General features: G+C 46.6%; 1 protein-coding gene and 1 long non-coding RNA gene across 2 annotated transcripts; both read left to right on the top strand.

Annotated features, from left to right (window-relative positions):
- The first annotated feature begins 1,227 nt into the window (after positions 1-1,227).
- LOC116420392 lies at positions 1,228-2,395 on the top strand. Its single transcript, XR_004230696.1, has 4 exons — positions 1,228-1,302; positions 1,479-1,544; positions 1,928-1,979; positions 2,152-2,395. It is a non-coding gene; the product is annotated as an uncharacterized LOC116420392 (long non-coding RNA).
- A 291-nt stretch (positions 2,396-2,686) lies between these two features.
- On the top strand, positions 2,687-9,148 carry LOC111721684. Its single transcript, XM_031945080.1, has 10 exons — positions 2,687-2,816; positions 3,820-3,885; positions 4,595-4,697; positions 4,877-4,942; positions 5,426-5,525; positions 5,700-5,765; positions 6,742-6,807; positions 8,056-8,161; positions 8,354-8,408; positions 9,007-9,148. The coding sequence occupies exons 1-10, from the start codon at positions 2,780-2,782 to the stop codon at positions 9,146-9,148; spliced, it is 807 nt and encodes a 268-aa protein (XP_031800940.1). The 5' UTR covers positions 2,687-2,779.
- The last annotated feature ends 149 nt before the right edge of the window (positions 9,149-9,297 follow it).

Raw genomic sequence — 9,297 nt, 5'->3', positions numbered from 1 at the left:
GCAAGGGGAGACACTTATGGACATACTGGGGCTCCTCTCTAGGGAAACAGCATCACAAAAGCGGGAATTGGAGAGAAATAATTAGTGCACTCTAGGGGTTCCTCCATCATATACCAATTCCCAAAAACATAGTGGGGCTCCAGAGAATCCCAGCTAGAAATTCTGCACAAATGCCTGTATAGATCTTCCTGAGACTATATCAATTGGAAATATGGGGAAATCTTGTATAGAACAGCAGGAAACATAGAGAGTCCTCCGTAAGGCAACAGCTCTCATCCATGCTGGGCAGAGACATATAGGGAAATAATGTTTTGGGAGAAAACTCTCATCTGCCCAACAAGGAGTCCTACACACTAAGCCACTTCTCATCTGCAATTTCAGGATCCAGAGCATCACAGCTCAAAATTTTCCCTACATTCATCCTCATAAGTCTCCCTCAGAAAAATTCATTGGATAACCTGGGAAAGTGTCAATAGAACAGGTAATCCTCCCTAGTCAAAGGAGCTAAATGACACTTGGCTTGATGAAGAGGGGAACTGAAGCGGCCTAGCAGGGGTCTCCCTCCCAAGCTAGATCTTAGCCATAGTGGAGGGTGTGGGAAGGGATGTGGAGGCACAAGAGCAGGGCTCTCCTTACCAACACAGGCCTAATTTTCAGAGGATGCATTGGCAGCCTTCAGCTGCACAGCAGGGGGTCCTCCTCCAAAGACAGCTCCAGGAAATGGTGAGTGATTTCTGTGTAGCACTAAAGGCAGCCCTCCCTAAAAGCCCAGCTCTAAAGGCCAGCAAGGGGAAGCCATTAGGGAAATACTGGGGCTCCTCCCTAGGGAAACAGCATTGGGAAAGGGAGAGTTGGAGAGAAATACTTACTGCACTCTAGGGGTTCCTCCATCATATACCAATTGTCATCAACCTTCTGGGGTTCCAGAGAACCCACATGGAAATTCTCCACAAATGTCTCTATATCTAGGCCTTCCTTAGAATATATCAATTGGAAATGTGGGGAATTCTTATGTAGAACAGCAGGATTTCTGCCTCTGGGGAAAGCTCCCAAATATGGACTAACAGAGTCCTCCCTAAAGCAACAGCTCTCATCCCTGCTGGGCAGACACTTAGGAAAAGAGAATTCTTCCCCAGGGAACACTGTTGGGGGGGGGGAAACCCTTAGCTGAATACTAAGAAACTTTTCATCCGAAATTTCAGGGTCCAGAGCATGACAGCCCAAAATTTTCCCTATATTCATCTCCATAGGTCTCCCTGAGACAGATATATTGGAAAACCTGGGAAACATTCAATGGAGCAGGTAATCCTCCATAGTCAAAGAAGCTAACTCACACTTAACCTCACCAACGGGGTAAGTGAAGCAGCCCAGTAGAAGTTCCCCTCCCAAGCTAGAGCTTACCCATTGTGGTGGGGGTGGGAAGGGATCTGGAGAGACAAGAGCAGGGGTCTTCTTACTAATGCAGAGCTAATTTGCAGAGGGAGTAGTGGCAGCCTTCATCTGCACTGCAGGGGGTCCTCCTCCCAAGACAGCTCCAGGACCTGGTGAGTGATTTCTGTGTAGCCCTAAAATACCCCCTCACTAAAACCAAAGCTCTCAAGGCCAGCATGGGGAGACCCTTAGGGAAATAATGGGGCTCTTCCCTAGGGAAACAGCATCAGGAAAGGGAGATTTGGAGAGAAATACTTACTGCATTCTAGGGGTTCCTCCTTTACATACCAATTCTCATCAATATTGTGGGCTTCCAGGGAACCTAAGCTGGAAATTTTCCACAGGTGCCTGTATAGATCTTCCTCAGAATAGAGCAATGACAAATATGGAGAAATCTATAGGACAGTAGGGGGTCCTCGATTGTAAGCCAGTTCTCATCTAGAATTTGAGGGTCCAGAGCATCACAGCTCAAAACTTTCTATATTCACCTGCTTAGGCCTCCGTCAGAAACATGAATTGGAAAACCTTGGAAACAATTAATATAACAGGTAATCCTCCATAGTCAAAGGAGCTAACTGAAAACTAGAGGAAAAGGGGAACTGAAGCAGCCCAGCAGGGGTCCCCCTCAAAAGCTAGATTGTAGGCATTGTGGAAGATGTGGGAAGGGATCTGGAGGAACAAGAGAAAGGGTCTCCTTAACAAAACAGGCCTAATTTTCAGAGGGTGCCATGGCGGCCTTCATCTGCACAGCAGGGAGTCCTCCTCCAAAGAGAGCTCCAGGACATGGTGAGTGATTTCTGTGTAGCTCTAAATGTAGCACTTTCTAAAAGTCCAGATCACAAATCGAGCAATGGGAGACACTTCGGGAAATAATGGGGCTTTATCCTAAGGAAACAGCATCGTGGCAGGGAGAATTGGAGAGAAATACTGCACTCTAGGGGTTCCTCTATCTTATGCCAATTGTCATCAACATTCTGGACTTCCCAAGAAGCTCACATGCAAATTCTCTAGAAATGTCTCTATACAGACCTTCCTCAGAATATATCAATTAGAAATATGGGAAAATCTGCTGTAGAACAGCAGGGAGTCTTCCTATACGGAAAGCTCCCAAATATGGAAAAAGATAGAGAGTCCTCCCTAAAGTCACAGCTCTAATCCATGGCGGGCAGAGACACTTGGGAAAAAAACACAATTCCTCCCTGGGGAAAAAGTGTTTTGGGGGAAAACCTTCAGCTGCACCGCAGGGGGTCCTCGACACTAAGCCAGTTCTCATCTACAATTTGAGGGTCCAGAGCATCACAGCTCAAAATTTTCCCCATATTCCTCTGCATAGGTCTCCCTCAGACACATGGATTGGAAAACCTGGGAAACATTCAATAGAACAGGTAATCCTCCCTAGTCAAAGTAGTTCATGAACACTTGGCTTGAGGAAGGGGGTAAGTGAAGCAGCCCAGCAGGGGTCTCCCTCCCAAGCTAGATCTTAGCCATTGTGGTGGGTGTGGGAAGGGATCTGGAGGGACAAGAGAAGGGGTCTCCTTACCAAAACAGGCCTAATTTTCAGAGGGTGCCGTGGCGGCCTTCATCTGCACAGCAGGGGGTCCTCCTCCAAAGAGAGCTCCAGGACATGGTGAGTGATTTCTGTGTAGCAAAAAAGGCAGCCCTCCCTAAAAGCCCAGCTCTCAAGGACAGCAAGGGGAGACACTTAGGGAAATATGGGGCCTCCTCCCTAGGAAAACACCATTGTGAAAGAAGAATTGGAGAGAAAAACTTACTGCACTCTAGCGGTTCCTCCATCATATGCCAATTCTCAAAAACATTGTGGGGTTCCTAAGAATCCCAGCTGGAAATTCTCCACACATGTCTCTAGACAGACCTTCCTGAGAATATATCAATTGGAAAAATAGGCAAACCTTCTGCAGAACAGCAGGGATTCCTCATATAAATAAAACTCCTGAATATGGAGAAACACAGAGAGTTCTCCCTGAAGCAACAGCTCTAATCTATAGCTGGCAGAGGCACTTAGGAAAATAACAGAATTCCTCCCTGGGGAAACTGTGTTTGGTAAAAAAAAAATCCTCAGCTGCACAGCAGGGGGTCCTACAGAACAAGCCAGTTCTCATCTACAATTTGAGGGTCCAGAGCACCACAGCTCAAAATGTTCCCTATTTTCCTCTGCATGACACATGGATTGGAAAACCTGGTAAACATTCAATGGAACAGGTAATCCTCCATAGTCAAAGAAGCTCACTGACACTTGGCTTGAGGAAGGGGGTAAAGGAAGCAGCCCAGCAGGGGTCTCCCCCGATCTTAGCCATTGTGGTGGATGTGGCAAGAGATGTGGAAATAGAAGACCATGGGTCTCCTTACCAACACAGGCCTAATTTTCAGATGATGCAGTGACGGCCTTCAGCTGCACAGCAGGTTGTCCTCCTCCAAAGACAGCTCCAGGACATGGTGAGTGATTTCTGTGTAGAACTAAAGGACGCCCTCCCTGAAACCCCAGCTCTCATGTCTATCAGCAGGAGACTGTTAGGGAAAGAACAAAAGTCCTCCCTAGGAAAACAGCATCTGGAAACAGAGTCTGAGAGAAATGCTTAGCTGCCCTCGAGGGCATCCTCCTCATTATACCAATTCTCCTCAATACTGAGCGCTTCCAGAACATCCCAGCCATACAATCTCCCCATATATCTCTGAATGGCTCCTCCACAATATATATTTTTAGAAATACGGGAAATCCTCAGAACAGTAGGGAGTCCTCCCATCTAAAGTAAGCCACTCCTCCCTGGAAGCCTCCCCAAGTAGCCCACCACGGGTCCTCCCCGCTCAGCCAGCTTGAATCAGTTGTGGTGGGTAAGGGGCAGAGCTTCAGAGGATACAATGAGGGTTCTGTCTTTCATTATAGGTCTCGTTCCCAGACTTCCTGGCCAGTCCCCTCAACTGCTTACCTGGGATCCTCCTTCTACAGGAAGCTCCAGAATATTGACAGTGATTCCAGTGCAGCAAGGAGGAGAGTCCTCCTGAAAGCAACTGCTGGCATCCCTAACAGGGGCAGATGCTTAAGAAAATAACAGGGGTCCTTCCCAGGGAAAAATACATTGGGGGAAACCATGAGGTGCACAGCAGGGGTCCTCCACACTAATCTAGCTCTTGTCTACAATTTCAGTACCAGGAGCACCAGACCTCACAGTTCTCCCTGCATATGTTGGCTCAGGTCTCCCTTGGGATAACCCTTTAAAACAGGTGGGAAACCATCAGCAGAACAGCAGGTAATTCCCCATAGTCAAAGAAGCTAAGCAATGATTGGTCTGAGCAGGGGGGAACGAAGTGAAGCAGCCCAGCAGGGGTCTCCCTCCCCAACTGGATCTTAGCCATTGTGGTGGGTGTGGGAAGGGATCTGGAGGGACAAGAGCAGGGGTCTCTTTACCAACACATTCATAATTTTCAGAGGGTGCCATGGCGGCCTTCATCTGCACAGCAGGGGGTCGTCCTCCAAAGACAGCTCCAGGACATGGTGAGTGATTTCTGTGTAGACCTAAATGCCCTCCCTAAAAGCCCAGCTCTCAAGGCCATCAAAAGGAGACTTTTAGGGAAATAATCGGGGTCCCTCCAAGGGAAAGAGCATCGGGAAACAGAGAGTGGGAGAGAAATACTTACTGCACTCTAGGGGTTCCTCCATCACATGCCAATTTTCATCAGCATTGTGGGGTTCCAGAGAACTTCAGATGGAAATTCTCCACAAATGTCTCTATAAAGACCTTCCTCAGAATATATCAATTACAAACATGGGGAAACTTTCTGTAGAACAGCAGCGGGTCCTCCTATAAGGAAAGCTCCAGAACATGGACAAACATAGAGAGTCCTCCCTAATGCAACAGCTCTCATCCACGGCGGGCAGAGACACTTAGGAAAATAACAGAATTCCTTCCCACAGAAACTGTGTGTTGGGGGAAAACACTTACCTGGATACTAAGCCAGTTCTCATCTACAATTTCAGTATCCAGAGCATCACAGCTCAAAATTTTCCAAGTATTCACCTTCATAGGTCTCTCTCAGAGAAATTCATTGCAAAACCTGTGAAACACTCAAGAGAAGAGGTAATTGTCCCTAATCAAAGAAGCTGACTGACACTTGGCTTGAGGAAGGGGAACTGAAGCAGCCCAGCAGGGGTCTCCCTCCCAAGCTAGATCTTAGCCATTGTGGTGGGTGTGGGAAGGGATCTGGAGGGACAAGAGCAGGGGTCTCCTTACCAACACGGGCCTAATTTTCAGAGGGTGCCTTGCCGTCCTTCAGCTGCACAGCACTGGGTTCTCTTCCAAAGACAGCTGCAGTACATCGTGAGTGATTTCTGGGTAGCCCTAAACGTGGGCCTCCCCTTCTTTATGCCTAAATTATGGACCCATTTTGAATTTATCTTGGTGTACGGTGTTAAGTTTGGGTCCGTGCCTAGTTTCTGCAATACTAATTGCCAATTATCCCAGCAGATTTTGTCAAATAATGAATTCTTATCCCAAAAGTTGGGATCTTTCGGTTTGTCAAACACTAGATTGCTATAGTTGACTATTCTGTTTGTGAACCTAACCTGTCCCACTGATCAACTAATCTATTTCTTAGCCAATACCAAAAGGTTTTGGTGACTGCTGCTTTATAATGTAGTTTTAGATGAGGTACAGCTGGGCCACCTTCATTTAATTTTTTTTCATTTATTCCCTTGAGATTCTCAACCTTTTATTATTCCATATGAATTTTGTTGTTATTTTTTCTAGATCATTAAGATGTTTTCTTGGGAGTCGGTTTGGTTTAGCACTAAATAAATAGATTAGTTTAGGTCATATTGTCATCTTGATTATATTTGCTCAGCCTATCCAAGAGCACTTGATATTTTTCCAATTATTTAAGTCTGACTTTATTTGAGTGAAAAGTTTTTTGTCATTTTGCTCACATAATTCCTGACTTTCCTTTGGTCGATGGATTCCCACTTATTTTATGCTGACGACAGTTGTTCTGAATGGAATTTCTCTTTGTATCTCTTGCTGTTGGATTTTGTTGGTGATGTATAAACATGCTGAGGATTTATGGGGATTTATTTTGTATCCTGCAACTTTTGTAAAATTCTCAATTTTTTCTAATAGCTTTTAGTAGAATCTCTGGGGTTCTCCAAGTATATCATCACATCATCTGCAAAGAGTCATATTTGGTTTCCTCATTGCCTACTCTAATTCCTTTAATCTCTTAGCCATTGTGGTGGGTGTGAACAGGGATCTCGAAAAACAAGACCAGGGGTTTCCTTACTAACACAGGGCTCATTTTCAGAGGGTACACTGGCAGCCTTCATCTCCACAGCAGGGGGTCCTCCTCCCAAGACAGCTCCAGGACATGGTGAGTGATCTCTGGTTAGCCCTAAATGAAGCACTTTCTAAAACCCCTTCTCTCAAGATGAGTAAGTGGAGACAATTAGAGAAATACTGGGGCTCCTCCCTAGGGAAACACCATTGGGAAAGGGAGAGTTGGAGAGAAATACTTACTGCACTCTAGGGATTCCTCCATCATATACCAATTCTCATCAACATTCTGGAGTTCCCGAGAATCCCAGCTGGAAATTCTCCATAAATGTCTGTATATACACATTCCTCAAAATATATCAATTACAAATATGAGGAAACAATCTGTAAAACAGCAAGGAATCCTCATATATGGAAAATTCCCAAACATGGACAAACAGAGAGACTCTTCCCTAAAGCACCAGCTCTCATCCATGGCAGGCACAGACACTTAGGAAATAACAGAATTCCTCCCTTGGGAAAGTGTGTCTTGGGGGAAAACCCTCAGCTGCCCAGCAGGGGGTCCTCGATATTAAGCCACTTCTCATCTACAATTTAAGGGTCCAGAGCATCTCAGCTCAAAATTTTCCCTATGTTCATCTGCATAGGCCTCCCTCAAACAAATTCATTGGAAAACATGGGAAACATTCAATAGAACAGGTAATCCACCATAGTCAAAGAAGCTGACTGACACTTGGCTTGAGAAATGGGGGAACTGAAGCAGCCCAGCAGGGCTTTTCCCTCCCAAGCTAGATCTTAGACATTGTGGTGGGTGTGGGAAGGGATCTGGAGGGACAAGAGCAGGGACTCCCTACCAACATAGGCCTAATTTTCAGAGGGTGCAGTGGTGGCCTTCATCTGCAGGGCAGGGAGACCTCCTCCAAAGACAGCTCAAGGACATGGTGACTCATTTCTATGCAGCCCTAAATGTGGGCCTCCCTAAAACCCCTCCTCTCATAAAGAGAAGCAGGAGACCTTTAGGGAAACTGAGAGTTGGGGAACATGCTAAACAACACATCAGCCTTTTCTCCATAACATACCACTTCTCATCAACTGTAGACCATCCCAGCTAAAAATTCTCCCCATATATCTCTCCATAGCTCTTCCTTAGTACATATTTATTGGAAATATAGGGAAATCTTCGGCAGACCAGCAGGGAGTCCTTCTTATGAAGATCATCCAATCCTCACTGGAGCCTCCCTGAGCAGCCCAGGAGGGGTTCTCCCCACCAAGCTAGATCTGATCCACTGGGGTGGGGATCGGAAGAGATCTGGAGGAATGACCAAGGGTCTCCCTTCCAATATAGGTCTTGTTCCCGGGTTTCATGGCCAGGCCCCTCAATTGCACAACAGGGGATGCTCCTTATACAGAAAGCTCCCTAACTTGGAGAGTGATTCTTGTGGAGCACGGAGGTGAGTCCTCCCTAAAGCCACATTTCCCTTCCCTAAGAGCGGGGAGATGCTTAGGAAAAGACAGAGGTTCTCCCCAAGGAAGGGGGGAAACCTGTACAGCAGGGGGTCTTCCATACTAAAGTAAATCTCATCTACAATTTAAAGTACCAAAAGCATCATAGCTCAAAGTTCTCCCTGCATCCGTCGCCTCAGGTCTCCCTTGGAATAACCTTTTCAAACAGCCGGGAAACCATCAGCAGAACAACAGGTAATTCCCCATAGTCAGAGAAGCTGAGCAATGATGGGTCTGAGCAGGGGGGACACAACAAGTTGGATCTCATCCATTGTGCTGGGTGTGGGAAGGGATCTGGGGAAACAAGACAAGGGGTCTCCCAACTATTCAGCACAGCAGGGAATCCTCCTTCCCAACACAGCTCCCCTAAAACCGAAGCTCTCCTGGCTAGCAGGGGGGACACTTGGGGAAATAACAGGGCTCTTCCCTGAGGAAACAGCTTTCGGAAAATTGGGGTTTGGGTGAGACGCTAAGCTGAACATTTGAGATTTCTTCCTAATCTGCCGGTTCTCATCAACACTTTGGGGTTTCAGAGCATCCCAGCCAGAAAATCTCCCTATTTAGCTACACACAGCAATTCCTCAGAATATATTTCTTAGAAATCTGGGAAAATCTGCACAACAGCAGGGAGTCCTCCTCATTAAGATCAACCAATCCACACTGGAGGCCTCCCTGAGCACCTCAGAAGGGGTTCTGTCTACTAAGTTAGCTTGAGTCCCTTGTGGTGGGGAAGGGGAAGGGAGCCAGAGGGACATGACAAGGGTCTCCCTTCCAATATAGGTCTTGTTCCCAGAGTCCCTGGCCCTCAACCGCACAGGATGGCATCCTCCTTATGTAGGAGTTTCGGAACACTGACAGTGATTCCTGTGCAGCAAGAAGGGAAGTCCTCCCTAGAACAACACCTCCCCTGGTGGGAGGAGACATTTAGAAAATAGCCCCAGGCAGATGCATTTGGAGGCAACTGCTTGAGGGAGGAATGAAGAAGGGACCTGAAACTCTCAAACTCCTTGAAGAAGAAAATTGCCTTCAACTCACAGAGGGAAAGAAGATAAACGGCTTCATTCTGTCTGTGATCTGGTACAAC

This window comes from Sarcophilus harrisii, chromosome X (genome assembly GCF_902635505.1).
Source record: "Sarcophilus harrisii chromosome X, mSarHar1.11, whole genome shotgun sequence".
NCBI classification, from domain to species: domain Eukaryota; kingdom Metazoa; phylum Chordata; class Mammalia; order Dasyuromorphia; family Dasyuridae; genus Sarcophilus; species Sarcophilus harrisii.
This window is presented reverse-complemented; position numbering and strand designations above follow the sequence as displayed.

Excerpts from the sequence above, each read along its gene's own strand:
- LOC111721684 (XM_031945080.1), top strand. The coding sequence starts at position 2,780 with ATGGATTGGAAAACCTGGGAAACATTCAATAGAACAG. Across the intron at positions 3,886-4,594 it reads AAAGACAGCTCCAGGACATG|TACCAGGAGCACCAGACCTC; the intron begins GTGAGTGATTTC and ends CTACAATTTCAG. Across the intron at positions 4,698-4,876 it reads AACCATCAGCAGAACAGCAG|AGGGTGCCATGGCGGCCTTC; the intron begins GTAATTCCCCAT and ends CATAATTTTCAG.